This window comes from Sporothrix brasiliensis, assembly GCF_000820605.1.
Source record: "Sporothrix brasiliensis 5110 chromosome Unknown Cont21, whole genome shotgun sequence".
NCBI lineage: Eukaryota > Fungi > Ascomycota > Sordariomycetes > Ophiostomatales > Ophiostomataceae > Sporothrix > Sporothrix brasiliensis.
Genome location: NW_024467140.1, coordinates 2,498,869 through 2,514,700, shown reverse-complemented (window position 1 = coordinate 2,514,700; position 15,832 = coordinate 2,498,869). Strand labels below are relative to the sequence as shown.

The 15,832-nt window shown below is 57.5% G+C and overlaps 5 protein-coding genes across 5 annotated transcripts; 3 read left to right on the top strand and 2 right to left on the bottom strand.

The window, feature by feature from the left end:
* Nucleotides 1-3,036: 3,036 nt before the first annotated feature.
* On the bottom strand, nt 3,037-4,857 carry SPBR_04848 (CobW protein; the record flags this gene model as incomplete). Its single annotated transcript, XM_040763125.1, has 1 exon — nt 3,037-4,857. The coding sequence occupies one exon, from the start codon at nt 4,855-4,857 to the stop codon at nt 3,037-3,039; it is 1,821 nt and encodes a 606-aa protein (XP_040615755.1).
* Nucleotides 4,858-6,115: 1,258 nt separating this feature from the next.
* On the top strand, nt 6,116-8,851 carry SPBR_04667 (phosphotransferase-like protein; the record flags this gene model as incomplete). The annotated part of the gene is made up of 1 exon (XM_040762944.1): nt 6,116-8,851. The coding sequence occupies one exon, from the start codon at nt 6,116-6,118 to the stop codon at nt 8,849-8,851; it is 2,736 nt and encodes a 911-aa protein (XP_040615754.1).
* Nucleotides 8,852-9,265: 414 nt separating this feature from the next.
* On the top strand, nt 9,266-12,266 carry SPBR_04636 (vacuolar protein sorting-associated protein; the record flags this gene model as incomplete). The annotated part of the gene is made up of 3 exons (XM_040762913.1): nt 9,266-9,317; nt 9,424-12,088; nt 12,161-12,266. The coding sequence occupies 3 exons, from the start codon at nt 9,266-9,268 to the stop codon at nt 12,264-12,266; spliced, it is 2,823 nt and encodes a 940-aa protein (XP_040615753.1).
* A 273-nt stretch (nt 12,267-12,539) lies between these two features.
* SPBR_04988 (uncharacterized protein) lies at nt 12,540-13,954 on the bottom strand (the record flags this gene model as incomplete). Its single annotated transcript, XM_040763265.1, has 3 exons — nt 12,540-12,902; nt 12,962-13,640; nt 13,698-13,954. The coding sequence occupies 3 exons, from the start codon at nt 13,952-13,954 to the stop codon at nt 12,540-12,542; spliced, it is 1,299 nt and encodes a 432-aa protein (XP_040615752.1).
* Nucleotides 13,955-14,950: 996 nt separating this feature from the next.
* SPBR_05449 (uncharacterized protein) lies at nt 14,951-15,166 on the top strand (the record flags this gene model as incomplete). Its single annotated transcript, XM_040763724.1, has 1 exon — nt 14,951-15,166. The coding sequence occupies one exon, from the start codon at nt 14,951-14,953 to the stop codon at nt 15,164-15,166; it is 216 nt and encodes a 71-aa protein (XP_040615751.1).
* Between the last annotated feature and the right edge of the window lie 666 nt (nt 15,167-15,832).

Here is a 15,832-nt window from a genome sequence, read left to right as displayed (position 1 = left end):
ATAGATTGCTATAGGTGGTCCAGAGACTACAGTTTGTACAATCACCAAAACCTTAACACTGCTGGGGCGCAGCAGTTCCATGAGGTGCCCGAAAGGTTGGTTTACGCCCGGGAGCTCCTTCCGTGACTGTGCAATTTGACAAGAGCACCACATATCTGTGACTGCACAAAGGAAGGCGCAATGGGCATGACATGGCAAAGCGTCGAGAGGGACATTTTTTCCCTTTGAGATACAGTATTGGGAAGGAAGGTACTCGCATCTGCATGCGTCTGTGATGGCCACGTGTCAAGAGTCACAAATGTCAAGGGCATGTCTCAGTGCGGAGTCTAGACCCAGCTCGAGATTCGAGACTTTTCGATGCAAAACCAAACACACAAGCGGGGGAGCAGTGGTTGCCTGGCGTGCGCTGCCCGTCGCCAGAAATGGCTGCGCGGTGTCGGCCGGGACATTTACTCTGCCGTTTTTGCATTGGTGGGTGGGACCCCGACGAATTGGACGAATTGGGCGAGACGGGCAAAGCGCATAAAGACGGCCGGGAGAGTCAGACGGCCGCACCAATACGACGCACCTTCATATTGACCGGCACTCGACTGGTGCATGAAACAAAGTCGGCCAGATTTGTAACAGTAGATGCGTGCCTCTGCAACGGCATGAAATGGAAAATACAAACAACTCAGTGGCAGGAACGCCTGCCTAGTTGTACCTTGCGCCGAATGATGTCGTAGCCGCTTACAAAATTTTGTCAAGGATTTTCTTTTTCTTTTTTTCTTTTTCTTTTCTTTTTTTGTGCAGTCTCTTCCTGCACTGTGGCGCGTGCGCTTGCTGTTCGGCGCATTTTTCGTGCAGTCTTACTTTTTCGCGTCGAGAGCTCAGTCTATCCTCCAATCGTCGTGACAGTAAGAATTTTCATTCTATCATCTTTGTTTGGTAGGTTGTAACAGTCTCTATTCGACGACGTGCCTTCCCTGCCACAGTTAACGTCGTATGGAGCGGGACCCATTTACGTCACCAAGTTTCGTCAGTGCGAGGAAGGAGGGGTGGAGTTTTTGCGCGGCAGGGACAGGGGGCTCATGCCGTGAGCCGGGCAGGAGGTCATTCACAGTAGATGAAAAAAGTAAGATTGCAGGCGGCCACTAAAAACGAGCAAAATGGTTGGCTGGCAGAATGGTATGACGCATGCATGCCTTTTTTTTTGGTTGGTTTTTGTCTTTCTCATCACATGAACGTGGCTTGACATGTCGATATGGGACATTGTCCGTCTTTGTCTTTGATAATTGGCATTGGAGCTTTCTTTCTCTGTCGCATAACTGCTGTACAGAGAATGGCCCTTATTCCATCAGCACAAGCATTTGTAGGCCTAGGACACGCCTGGCGATACTTTCTGGAGGTTTTGGGGGTCTCTTTAGGGCCTTCGTTCGCGACCCTGCCCAGGGCCTAGATTTTGACAGCTCGCCCACCTGACCTCTGGGTCGCTGAAGCGATTCCTGTTCAGGCCCTGAAACGATACTCTATTGGGCGACTGCAGTGGACTTGCTCCCCTCTGCCGGTAATGTTCGCCCCTCGCTTCAGCTGTCAAACACACCCCGCAGGGAACGAGGAGGAACTACAGCGTTAAGTTGGCCAGCGATTGGACGCCACAATAGTGGCATGACAGCGGCCCAGCCTTTGTTCTGTTGGTGACAGAGGCGGCACTAAGAACGGCGTCTGAGCACCAACAGGGGTCCTTACGCGTCTCTGTGTTGGTGGAAACCTCCGCACTGCAAAACCCTGCAAAACTCATCCCAAAATCAATGATGCAACTGTGCAGCATCCAACGAGGGTTTCCCCAGGAACTAGCGCCGTAATGGGCTTGGCAGCATGCTGGCGGCTGCTGGGCGACGTCTTGGGTGCCATTCGAGGCGATGTGTGACGCTTGTTGATTTTCTGTACGAAGTGCGGCTTGAAAGGGAACAAAACGGCAAGTCGATGCGAGTGAGATGCGTTGAGGCTGCGAGAAACAGCCGCCAAAGTCTGGAGATCACGAAATCAGGGAACGCCCCATGTTGCATGTTGCATGGCGGATTTTTTTGGGGGTTTTTTTTTCTATTTACGGATGCATGTTGAGCGTGCCGCCAATCTCGGTCCAATCTGACGGATACACAACTCCACAACGAGTCGACGCAAAGGCATGGCTTGACAGCCACGACGTTGGAACGACGGGTGGCGCTGGACGACTGAATGGCCTCTGGATGTTGATGCTGCAACTCGTCGTTTTGTTCACGTGTAGCCAAGATGCCGAGAATTCGCCATGCCCGGCCGACACTCCAGACAGCCTCTCGGAGACCCTTGGACGATCCGCCACGACGAGGCTATGGTTCTTGGCATCTTTCTGCGACCATCATGCCACTTTGGGGGCGTGGCACATGACTTTCCTCCTTGGCTTCGTACACGGGGAAAATACGGAATGCCACGCGACCAGATGCAAGCTTGGCAATAGAAACGCATGTTTTTGCGGGAGGGGCGGAACGAAGTCAAAGTTTTGTTGTGTAATGTACTGGAACAACATTGTATCACCAAAAACTCATGTACAACTTGTGCCCAGGACTGGGGTGAAGTGTATTTGAGGGTAGGTAAGTACAAGGCCGACAGAGCTCGATTAAAGACATAATCGGTGGCAGTGTAGAATGTATATTGGGCGTATTTAATATCGTGTTTATTTTTTAATTTTCCTAGAAGTTTATTCCCTCAGTAAACAAAAGTTCCGGTACTTTATTTTGAATTTTTTTTTAAAAAACTCAAAAAAATCAACACTTATCGTGTGTGACATTCTTTTCCATTTGTAACAGTGAAACTAAAAATAAAACAACACTAAAGCACAGAAAGCATATCTGATAAGTCAACATGGTGCCGTAAAGAGACACACGGAAAATAAATATATTATTTCTTATTTATTGAAATAAATATGCAAGTTTACTTTTGATGCTAAGCGACGTGATACTTTTAAAACGAACTCCCGGTCATATTTCCCTGTTATGTTCTGTGCCCTCGTCGTCCACCTTATTTGTGGTTGTGGCCCTCGTGGTCCATCGTAAGAACCTCATCCGGCGGTGGCCAGTCCGGGAAGCCGTCCTCAAACAGGTCCTGGAGGGCGGCTTCCAGCCTCTCTCTGCTGGTCCGCTTGCCGTTGTCCTTGGCGTCCTCGCCGTCCGCCCCGGCGTCATTGCTGTCCGTATCCTCGTCCAAGGCAGCCTTGCGCATCAGCGCCTCCCACTGGGCAAACTCCTCGTCGTCCAGCAGGCACGCATCCAGCGCCGCCTCGAGGCCGGCCACGTCCAGCGACTCGCCGATGAAGACCAACTCCTGCCGGCGGTCGCCCCACTCGCCGCCGGACTTGAGGTCAAACTGCACGAGGCGGTCGACGTCGGCATCGCCGGTCATGTAGTCCTCCGGCGGGAGCGTCACGAACCAGGGCCGACCGCCGCGCAGCGTCAGCATGGCGCCGGCCTGGGACCACTCGCCGGCCTGCTGGGGCCGGGTGGCCAGGAAGAACTCGCCCTTGGAGCGGAAGAGGCGGCGGAAGAGCGGCGAGGCGCGCTTGTTGGCGAGGATGACGCTGTTTGCCGGGGGAGCGTCGTCGATGCCGCCCCATTCGTCGCCGTCGTCGTCGTCGCCGCCGACGCCGTTGTTGTCGCCCTCCTCCTTGTCTGGAGCATCCCGGAGCATGCTATCCTCGCTGTCGCCCTCGCTGCCCAGGCCATCCACGTCCATCTCGCAGGCGTCGCCCGCCGCGCCGCCCTCGTCGTCGTCATCGTCGTCGTCTTCGTCGTCCGGGTGCTCCATCTGCAAGATAAACTTGTCGTAGAGCAGCGTGTACAGCCGGCGCGGATGGAACGGCCGCCGGCGCGTGTAGACAAAGTTTTGCACGCCGTACTCCTCCGTCTCGGGCTTGGGCGTCACGACGTTCTTGCCGTTGACCTGGCGCACCGTCATGGCGTGCAGGTCCTGGAGCCAGCCGTAGCCGGTCTGGGCCTGCTCGAGGCTGAAGAGGCCCGTGTTCAGGATCGACGTCAGGTCGTCGATGCGGCCGTAGTTGGTCTCGAGGATCCGGGCCCGGTGGTTGAGGCGCTGGAGGAGCGCCCGTATGCGTGCCAGGGTCGGCGCGTCGACCAGGCCGACCTTGTTGAGCACGATGACGTCGGCAAACTCGATCTGGTCGACCATCAGGTCCGAGACGGTGCGCTCGTCCGCGGCATCGACGTCGTCGCGCCGGCTCGACAGCATGTCGTCCGTGTCAAAGTCGTGGAAGAGCGTGAACGCGTCGATGACGGTGACGGTCGTGTCGAGCTTGGCAAACTTGTCGAGGCCGCCCGCCCGCCGGATGGCGCGCAGCGCCTTGCGCACGCCCGCGTCCAGCGCGTCCGGCCCGTCGGCCGCCAGGGCCATCGCGTCGGCCAGCCGCGCGTCAAACGTCTCGGCCACCTGCTCGGGCTCGCTGATGCCGCTGCTCTCCACTAGGACATAGTCAAACTGCTGCAGGGCCGACAGGCGCACGAGCTCTTCGAGCAGATCGCCGCGCAGCGTACAGCAAATGCAACCGTTCTGCAGGGCAATGACCTTTTCTTTAGACTGCGTGATGGTGCTGCTCTTGATCAGGGACGCGTCGACATTGACGGCACCAATGTCGTTGACAATGACGGCGATCTTGAGGCCGTGGTTGGTCTTGAGGACGTGCTGGAGCAGCGTCGTCTTGCCGCTGCCGAGGAAGCCGGACAACAGCGTGACGGGCAGGGGGGCCTTGGGCTGGAGGGCGGCCGCAGCCTTTTCCTTCTTCTTGTTCTTGGAGGCCGACCCGAGCCTCTTGCTAGATGTTCTGACCATCTTGAGTGGTATAATGGTGCGATGGCTTGCTGTGTGTGAATAAAATATGGATGAAAAGGAAACTGTCCACCGAGAGTAACGTGGGAAAACCAAACGACAGAAGGAGCACAAGCTGTTCAGTCACATTCACACGGGAAAATCAAAAGAAGGAGGATGGCCGTCCATGATTTTCTGTGCCCTCCCCTTTTTATAAATAGGCCTTCCCGTACTCGCACTTTTTCTCGTCTTTCTCTCCTCCATGTATACTGAACTGCATTGTTCCATTGGTGCGCACCAATGTTGTGCCATCGACGGCAAAATTCACGTCTGGCCATCAAGGTTGCTCGATGCTGTGTGTAGTTCGACGTCATTTTCGTTGAGAGTGAATAAGAATTTGTACCTATATGCTTCGTCGACCACATTTATATGATCGTTTCTCCCATCCAGGTCCCTGTAAGTCCTGTAGGGTAGAGTTTAGCGTGTTGACTGGTTCGAAGCGGACGAATCGTGTGTTGGCTGTTCCTGGAGACCGACCATCAAGGTGCATCCGACAAAGCCAAAGTGAGGGAGGCTGGCTTTCAGTGTCCAATCAGCAGCTGACCAATTCTACTCTCGTTGAATATTGTGCACAGATAATAGGAAAAGAGGTTGAAGACTTTTTTTCTTCTTCTGTTCTTTCTGTTCCTGTTTTCTTTTATGTATGTGTGTGTTTATTCGTGGTTCACATCTATACCTAGGAAGGTGGTGAACGGTCACGGGGTAATCTTGTGATACGAATATATGGCCTGCATAAGTGAGTATATTAACTGTATTAAAAAACAGTAAACGCAGAAAAGAACGAGGAAACAAGACAGCAGGAAAAACACAAGGGAAGGAAACATAGCTGACCGTTTTGAAAGAAGATGGTTCCTGAGGATCAGTTAACACCGGACGGCTCACCGTCTCCTCATGGTCCTCTATCCAGTTTGAAAAGTCTCGCCTGAAAGGGAATCTTCGTCCAAACGCATCGCTAGGGGACAAGCACATGGATTGATATTGTAAAGTCAGTCTCCCTTCAGCTTCGTTTTGATGCGGTCAAGGGAAAATCACATGACGTATCAGGTGATCGGTGTTGGGTTGGTTGCGGAGTAAACAGTCCCCTCTTTTCTTGGCTTTTGATTGGCCCACCGCTCTTATGTTGTGGGAGTTGGCGCGCGCCTGGCTCGAAGCTATTCACGCAGCTTGTGGCAACCTCGAATCCACCATTCAAATAAAGACGATCCACCAACAAAACGACCAAATGGCCGACCAGATTGACTACCGAGCGTTGTATGAAGAAGCAGAACGCGCACGCAGAGATGCGGAGCAGCGTCTCCAGCAGGCGCAGCAGCAGCTGACAAAGACGACGTTCCTCGAATTCCTCAACATTTGCCATCATGACATCTTTTTACATCTTAATGTGGAGCGAAACAGCCTGCGCTCGACCACCGGCGGCTTGACGCGTGTGGACGGCAAGCTGTATCCCCGCTACCTCAAGCCGTGGACAGAGTTTGGTGCCCGGCACAGTGCCAGCTTTGCGGTGCTTGAACAGGCCTTTGAGCACCAGCCGTCCTTGTTTCCGTCGCCCGCCGGCCTGGACTACCTGGCGAGCAAGCTGCGCGACAAGAAGCTGGCCAGCGAGGAAGACCTGAAGACATTTGAGTGCCTGGCGGTCGAGGGCTGCGCGCTCGACGTTTTGCCGCCGTTTCTCGAGCGTGTCCACAACGGCGACGCCGCGGCGGCGATCCCCACTGCCGATGTACCGGCCAGCGTCTCGTTCAACAACTATCCACATGGCGTTGTCGCGAACGAATCCGACGAGGCAGAAAGCGAGGCCGAGCTGGACCAAACCGAGAGCCCCTCTCCTCGCCGCCCTGCAGAGGACGAGAGCCCGGTCCGGGGACGGGGACGGGGCCGAACGCGAAACCGGAACCGGAGCCGAGCTCGCGGCGCTGCAGCGGGTGGTCACCGCCACAGAAAGCCACTCAAGATCAAGGAAGACCGGCCTGCGTACATTGCCGCGCTCGGGGTCGCCAAGCGCGACATGGACGCTGCCGTCGAACGCGCGGCGGCCGAGGCTGAAGAGCAGGAGACGTCTGGGCATCGGCACAAGCGCCGATCGCCCGAGCGGACCAAGGTCTTCCCCGACCAATGGTGTTTTCGGCACGGCACCGACGGCACGGCGCGCCCCCTGTTTGTTATCGAGTACAAAGCAGCCCACAAGATTGACCGGGCGCTGTTGCGCAAGTGCCTCGAGCCCGAGACGGCCGCGTCGTTGATGGACGACACACTACGGGTGCTGTGGCTGTCCAAGAGCATCGATCGAGCTGGCGATGGCGACAATACCGACAAAGGCGACAAAGGCGACAAAGGCGACAAAGGCGACAAAGGCGACAAAGGCGAAAAGGACGGCGATGCTCTGGCGAAGCGTGACATTGCAAAGGTGTTTGTGCAGACGTTCCACTACATGGTGGACTACGGACTGCAGTACAGCTACGCGACCACAGGTGACGCCCTGATCTTTTTGTACCTCGACCCGGCGCAGCCTGACACGCTCTACTACCACATGGAAGAGCCGAAGCGGACGGTGCGCTCGGCCGATCGCGACGACCTGAAACACTCGGCCGTCGCCCTCGTTGTCGCGTTCGTGCTCATGTCGATGACTGGACAGTACATGACGCAACGGTGGAAGAAGACGCTACAAAAAGAGCAACCGAGGTGGCCGACCCTCTACGGCGGTGGCACGTCGGCACAACCGCCCGATGCATCACCGTCTCTAACCAATCCTAGACAGGTAGTCTTGCTGGCTCGCAACACAACGGAAACCGTGGACAGCTGCGGGGACCCTCACAAGCAGAGCCTCGCTCGCAGGCGAGATGAGGACGACGAGGGTGATGGGGGCGCTGGGCCGTCGTCGGGGCCAGGGACTGCCACGCAAGCATCTGCGGCTTTCACAGCGACCAGCGCTGGCTCAACAAGCACAATGCAATCGTCGTCCGGTCAGTCAACACGAGGCTCGTCGGCACCACACGGCTCACGACAGCAGCCGGCGTCGTCGTCGTCGGTGTGGTCGCGTCCGGTGAATGCGCCACTCTCGCCTACCCTCCCATACTGCACACAAGCTTGCCTTCTCGGCCTGAAGGCAGGCGGTGTCAAGGACAAAAGGTGTCCCAACTATCGTCTACACCAATGGAACGGTGCAGCCGACAATGCTAACGACGACAATGACAACGACGGCGAGGGCGACGGACGGCATCCCATCTCTGTGGAGGAGTTCCGCACGCTCTTGCAGCAACAACTGGCCGACGATATGGACAACGACTGCCAGAGCTTGGAGAAGTTTGGCATGTACGGTGCCATTGGCGCCCTGTTCAAGATTGCGCTCAGTGCCTACGGCTACTGCTTTGTTGCCAAGGGCGTGCAGCGGACGCATCAGAAACAACTCGCCTCCGAGGCCGCAATGTACGGCCACCTCGAGGCCTGCCAGGGCCGCCTGGTGCCGGTCAACCTCGGCATCATTGAGCTTGTCGACGAGTACTGGACCGAGTGCGGCGCGCACATTTCGCACATGATGGTGTTGTCCTTTGCGGGCGAATCGCTGTGGCACTACCGCCGCAAGATGGGCAACATGGGCCGGACGGAATGGACGGCAGACGAGTATGCGCTGTGCCGTCGCCACCACGACGCAATGATGCGCACGCTGGAGGACCTGGAGCCGTACGACGTCGTGCACGACGATGTCAACTACACCAACATGGCGTGGAACGAGGAGCTGCAGCGGGTCATGGCCTTTGACCTGGACTACGCCTACGTCAAGCCTGTGTGGAGGCCTGGCGAGACGCAAACGCAAACGCCGGAGCGGAAGCAGACGGCTGCGCCTGGGAGCAGCCCCCTTCTCAAGCGACGGAAATCGACAGACCTGGCCAGGTCCCAGCCGGCCAAACGGGCAAAGAGCAGCACTGTCGGGACGAAGGAAAATGCGCCGCTGGAAGAATAAACGGCACTGCCATCTGGGCAGCGAGGCAGCGATTGCTTTTACTTTTTACTTTGTCCTGCTTGTGTTTTCTTGCTTTTGCTTTTGCTGATCTTCCCTGACCTTTTGGTTTTTTATGTCTTTCTTCAGTTTTATACCCTCTGTACTTGAAGTATTGAGTACACCGTATTTAACTAATGAATTATGACTGTTAGGACTGTTCTGTATGTTATGTGCCACTGTGATCGACGTTTGTTTGTCAGTCCATTTTCAATCGCCTTTTCTTGTTCCAACAGCTCGTACCACGTGACCTAGGCATCCATGTCTGCCCTTCCCTTTCTCCTCTCTGGACGTGATCAATTCACCAAAGCACGTCAAAACAGACCTTCGTCCCAGCACATCGCCCTCCATCCGCCGCATGCTCCGACACCTGACACGATGATCGCCACGATGCCGGCCACGGGCGCCGTATTTGAACAGAGCCAAAATGGTAACTAGCAAACATCCTTGGTGTCTTAGCTCTGCGTTCTTGTCCCGACTAGCGTGCGTCGTATTGCTCCATACTGCTCTTTGCTAACGTCGATCTCCCGCTACAGCCATCTTCACACTCTTGCAGCCGCCGGTGCTCCGTGCCGGGCTTCGACCCCAGAATGCTGCGCCGACCACACACGACATACCGCCTGTGGCTCTGACGACCATCGAGACGGTGGACGATGCTGCGTTTGACGCGTACAACCAGCGCGTGGGCGCCGTCTTTGGCAAGCTGCAGCGGACGGAAGACACGACCGAGCGCCCGGCAGCATATCTGCAAGGATCAAGTGCAAACCAGCACGGCCGCCCACCGGCCCTGTCCACCATCCCAGCGGTGTACTTTGACGAGGACTTCCACCTCCAAAACCCGAGGACCTTTGATGTGGTTAGCGAGCAGTCATACATTGCCGGAACGGCACGCAGTGCAATGACCGGAGCGGGACCGCGAGCAGGAACGCGAACAGCGCCCACCACTACGGCGCTCAAGTCGCTCGCGACGAATGCCATTCTCCAGGAAAAGCTGTCTTGGTATCTCGACACGGTGGAGGTCTATCTGGTGGACGCCATCGCCCAGTCCGCGGCTGCCTTTTTCTCGGCGCTCGTGTCGCTGCGCCATCTCTCCGCAGACGTCAACGACTCGCTCCAGAAAATCAAGCTGCTGCGCGAGAGCGTCGCCGTGCTCGAGACGGATACGGTCGCCGCGTACCTGGACCTTGTCCGGCGACGGCGCATGCTCTGCAACCTGCGCGTGATGAGCGACGCGGTCCGGCAGCTGCAGCGCATTGTGGACGGCGTGGGCCACATCGAGGCCTTGGTCGAGCAGGGGCATGTGGAAGCAGCCCTGGACGCCATCGATGCTACCGAGCGACTGATTGGTGGTGGTGGTGACGAGGGCAGTGATGCACTAGACGCCGTACCGCGCCGCGACCTGAGCGGGATCGATGCCTTGCAAGGGCCACTGCGTGACCTGTCTGTCCTCCGGTCTCGCATCGGCAAGGCGTTTGAGAAACGGGCCGTGGAGACGCTTGTTGGCGACCTCCGGCAGCACGTCCAATCTGTATCGACCGACAGCGTCCTCGTGCGGTGGGGAGCGGCATGGCAACGTGAAAGAGCCAAAGGACGCCAATCACAGGCGCTCGCGGACGCCCCTGCTTCGACGCACATGACCAACGAGCTGCGGGAGGCACTGTCCCCTGCTATTCGAGGCCTGTATCGATCAAAAGCCTTGGCGTCGGCCATTCGGTCGTATCGTGAGCAGGTGCTTCGAGAGATCCGAGACGTGCTACGCAGACCACTTCCGCGCTCGGCCGACGATGCCGACTCTGCTGCTCCCACGTCCACGGCCGGCACGGCCCGGTCACGCACAAACGAGGAGAAGTCGACGATGCTCGCGCGAAGCATCCGCGCTCTGGACGCCGTCGAAGCCGAGAGGCTCTTGGCGTCCATCTTCATCGGCGTCACAGAGACGCTCCGGCGGCTCCAAACACAAGCCGGTATCCTTCTTGATGTCGCCTACACGATGCAGGAGGCCCAGGAGGCCGCCGATGCTGGAGAAGCAAACGACGTGCGATCGGAGAGGCAACAGGAGATGCACATGGCGTTGAATCTCCCTGGCCTCTTGGGAGACGCGGTGGACGCCAGCCACGAAAGCATCAGCAAGATCCTCCGCGTCCGGTCGGAGCAGTCCACGCGCTTGCCGCTGGACGACTTCCTCCGTTACGTTGCGCTCACGCGGCTCTTTGGCGACGCATGCGAGGCCGTCGCGGGACGGGCCGGAGCATCATCACTCCAGGCCAGTCTCGACAGCCACATCCACGACTTTGTCGCTGCCCACCACGACCGAGAAATACAGGCCCTCACCCAGGCCATGGACGCTGACCGTTGGCAAGTCCAGGACGGCACGGCCAAGGACCGGGCGATGCTGCAGCAGATTCTCGCCTCCAGCGCGTCTGACCCGGCTCCATGGGCCGTGCCGCCCGTCCAGAACGGGACGCCCGACGGAAGCACAGTGGGTGATACGGATGCTGCTGGCGATGCGGGAGATGCGGCGGCCCGAGGACCTATGGTCGTGGGAAACGACACGTTCTTCGTGCCGCGCTCGGCTCTCGTCTGCCTTGCAGGTGTGTCGCGCTATCTTCGCCTCCTGTGTAACCTTTCATCGACGAGGACGCCAGATGTTTCACTGTCGCTCGCTGCGTACCTTCGGATGTTTGACGCCCGGGGCCGTCAGCTGGTCCTGGGCGCCGGCGCATTGCGCACGGTGGGTCTCCGCAACATCAAGACGTCCCACCTGGCCCTTGTGTCGCGCGCCATGGCCTTTGTCGCTGCGTTGCTTCCGTACCTGCGCGCGTGTGTCCGGCGCCATCGTCCCATCCCCGCCCCGACCGACGGTGGCTCAGCGGGCGAGTTCGACAAGGTGCAGCGGGCCTTTGAGGAGCACCAGGACGCCATCCGCCAAAAACTGGCCGACATCATGGCGTCCCGTGCGCTGGTGCTGCCTACCAACGCGCGCCAGACCGACTGGGATGCAGAGGCGAGCAGCACTCAGGACGTGCGGGCGTATATGGCCGACCTGGTCCGGGACATGAACAAGCTCTACACGGTTCTGGACAAGTACTGGCCGGCACGCGAGGTCGAGCTGGTCATGGTGCCGGTCGTTGCCGGCTACAAGGAGCAGCTGAGCGAGGCGTTCCAGGCGGCGGACCCCAAGACGGACGCCGGCAAAGCAAGGTAAGAACGGATGAATATCAGTGATCACTGTATGCCGTGCATGTGGCAACTCCGCTAACGCTTCGTGTTTAGCATGTCTCGCGACGTGGCGTACCTCATCGCCCAACTCGGCACGATACAGGGGTTTGCCGATCTGGGCGCGTCCTTGACCACGATTATCGAGAGCAAGAACTTGTAAGCCCGTCGAAGAAGCATACACGACAGCAAGTCATGTACGCATCAAAACATGAGCACTACGCATCACAAAAAAAAACGTACAGCAGCGGGTATTCGCTGGTCGTCACCGACCCAACTACTAATCCGCCGATTACAGGTTTGACTAGGGGAGAGCGGACGGGATCCCGTATTGTCCTGTATCTATGGCCGTACGTACAAGACGAGCGTTAAGTGGAGTATGTCTAGCGTGGTACACGGCAACTGTTATGCGGTATCCTACCTCACACCTCACACCTCATACCTCATCGAAGCCCCGCAACCATGGATGAAAGTAGATTTGCGCCGCCTTGAGCCGCTCGTCCGGCAGCCACTGCAGGAAACACTCGAGAAAGTCGACAAACAGGGCCTTTTGCTTGGCATCGCCCACATCGGCCGTCACGCGGTCGGCCAGCGGCTTGGCGGGCGGAAGAGGCACAGGGCCGTGCCAGTGGCCGTCTGCGTCCCAGTATTGGGCGCACGCGCTGCTGCGCTCCACGAACGCTTTGGGCGGCGGGCCCAGCAGGGCCGTCAGGGCGGCCAGGTGGTGTGCATTGTTGCGCTCCGGCGAGTCCTTGTCGTAGACGTCAAAACGATTGTCTGGCTCGAGCAGAGCCCAGGCCTGCGGATGTCAGTGTCTGTGTATTTTATGATTTCCATGTTCTTCAGTACATGACTCACCAGCAGCCCCGTGCTCCAAATGTCGACGGACATGCCCCATGTCATGTCGAGAATGACCTCGGGCGCGCGGTACTGTGTCGGCATGGCGTGGCCCGCGAGCTCGCGGCCGATGCTGGCCTGGCCGAGGTCGCTGATGGTGAGCGGCCCGGCGCCGCCCAGGACGTAGCGCGAGGTGTAGATGGTCGTGTCGCGGTCGACGACTTTCCGCGCCGACGGCTTGTTGGCGGCCTCGCTGTCTTCCATCGTCGACAAAATCGAGTCGTCCGTCATGGCGACCAGGACGTTGTCGGCGTGGAGATCCGTGTGGACAATATCGCCGCCGTGCAGCAGCGCCAGGCCGAGCAGCGTCTGGCTGATGGCCTTGGCGACCATGGCCGGCGGGAACACGTGCGCTCGGTGCATCGCCTGCATGGTCGCCATGCTCATGCCCAGCGGCGCCATGACAAACACAGCGTGTCGGCCGTGCGGGCCGTCGACAAAGAACATTTCATCCAGCTGGCGGACATGGTCGCGCCCGGGGTGCGGGTGGTCTTCCTCCATCTCCTGCTCGATGGGTTTCTGGAGATGTTCGTAGATGGAGAGCTCGTGGTGAAAGGGCGCCGTGTGGGTGTGGACCTTGAGGGCTTTGAACACCCGTTCTTTGCTGCGGCCGTTAGTACACGGCTGTGCAGCTGTACAACTGTACACATGTGCAGCTGTGCAGCTGTGCAGCCGCAACGCATCGTGGACAACCTACTTGAGATCGCGGGCCAGCCAGACGGTCGACGTCGTGCCGTAGCCGAGCTTGGCGACGACCTGAAAGTGGCCGCCGACAATGTCGCCCAGGTGCATCGGATAGTACGCGGCGCGGTCGTACGTCGGCAGCCTCTCCTCTTCCACCAGCTGGCCAGGATCAATGAGCTCGAAGCCGCTGGTGGGAAACACGCGCGGCCGGCACCCTTTCGTTGCCTGGGTGGTGGCCGGTGGCCGTGGCGGTGAGGAGGAGGACGACATTGCGCGGCAGGACAGAGACAGAGACAGGCGCAAGGACCGACTGGGCAGCCGGCTCCTCCACATTGTCTGAATGGAACGGAGGAGGAGGGTGAACGTGTTGGTGGCTGTTCAGTTTGAATTCACAGAGACATTGGGACGGCAGTCTCAGGGTGACGTTCTCTCGTCTCTTTTCTCTTTTCTCTTTTCTCTTTTCTCTTTTCTCTTTACTGTCCTTCGGATTGGTTCCCGTTGCCGCCCAACTTTCCAGGCCACGGCCCCCAACCTGCTAAGCTCTGCTCTGCATACATGCCATCACAGACCACTGAACACAACTACGCTGCATGGAGGAGTTGCGAGAGTATTGTAAACAAATGATTTATTTCATTTATCATCTTCATCTTCCCTCGCGCTGGCCATGTTAGTTACCATTTCTGGCTTAGCACTGTAGCGGCATTACAGTGCCTTAGTGACAGGAAGGGACCTGGAAATACAGTGGACACTCGCGGCGGGATACCCGACAACAAGACGGACTGGCACACGATCACATCACTGCGGCTCTGGCTAACACACGTTTGGCTATCCCTGACGAGGGTCAACGTGTCGACAGGTTCCATTTGTAGTGAGCCGTTGGCGGTACTTGTAGAGAAGGGCAGCGATGCAATGACTGAAAGTGGGCCTGATCTCGATAAGTCTCGCGGCCGCTGTTTAGGGGACCTGCAGACCGAATAGACGCTAACGAAGCTGCCCGTCTCCACTAACATCTTCCGACGAATCGTCCCGAACGCAACAGCTGGGCTGGACCAATCGTGGGATCTTTTGGTGCCGCACAACGGCTGCTGTGGCTCTTGCACCGTGTTGGAGCCGGTAGGGTCTGAGGCGTCATATGGCAGTCGTTACCATGGTTGGCTTTGGCGGTGTATTCGACCTCCATTGCTCCCCAGGAGGGGTTTATTTGCAACGCCACAGTATGAACCGTCACATCATTACAATCACTGCACTGCAACCTCCACCGCCATCATGGGGACAGTGCCGTGGAAGCCGTGCCGATGCACGCGCTGGAGTCGGTCCGCCCGGTCGATCCATCCGGTCGATCGGGTCGACGCCGTCGTTGTGCCACCGCCGACTCGACTACTCGCCCCCCAACTTTGGTGCTGGCGACGGCGCGGCACGGGGTCGGACAGGCGGCGGCGGGCCGAGGCACGAACGAAGCGGAAGGAGAGTGTTGAGCAGTAGAGCGACGGCGCGAGAATGAGAATTCAGAAAGCTTCGTAACCTTTGGCCATAAAATGTCTTAATCGCCATTCTCATGCGACCCGCCCGCACATCGTCATTCCAGACACTGGCTCTGTACTAGTATAGTACATACGCACCGAGTCGGCGGTATTGTTCCAAACCGGAAGGAGACGACGCTCCTGTCGGGATACGAGCACAAGTATCAATTGGTCAGAGGTACATCCTGCGAGGGGATGTGACATGTGCATACATCGTAGACCTTGGAGTCAGTCGGCATAATAAGGGGAGCGGTTCATACCATTCTCAAAATACCCCAGACGACCCAGACGACAACGACATGGTAAAAGGGAGTAACGGGGAAGGATAAACTGGATACACATACGGCCCGAATGCTGTTCTTGAAGGTCAGATTCATTAAATGAATGAGTTTATTTTGTAACCAAGAAGAAAAAGGAAAATAGGAACGACAGTACAATGCCATTCTAGGCGCTCAAACAATACTATTGTTTTGTTTGTAGTACTCTGTATAGTGCGTCGTGATTGTGGCTTCTCATTTGGTTTTGCGTAATTTTACTGTGTTTCTCAGGTCGACGCATCTGTGCTGCTCACTGCTTCCGCCAGTGGCCCTCGGCGCCGCACTTACAAGTTGTTCACCGAATCCGGCTA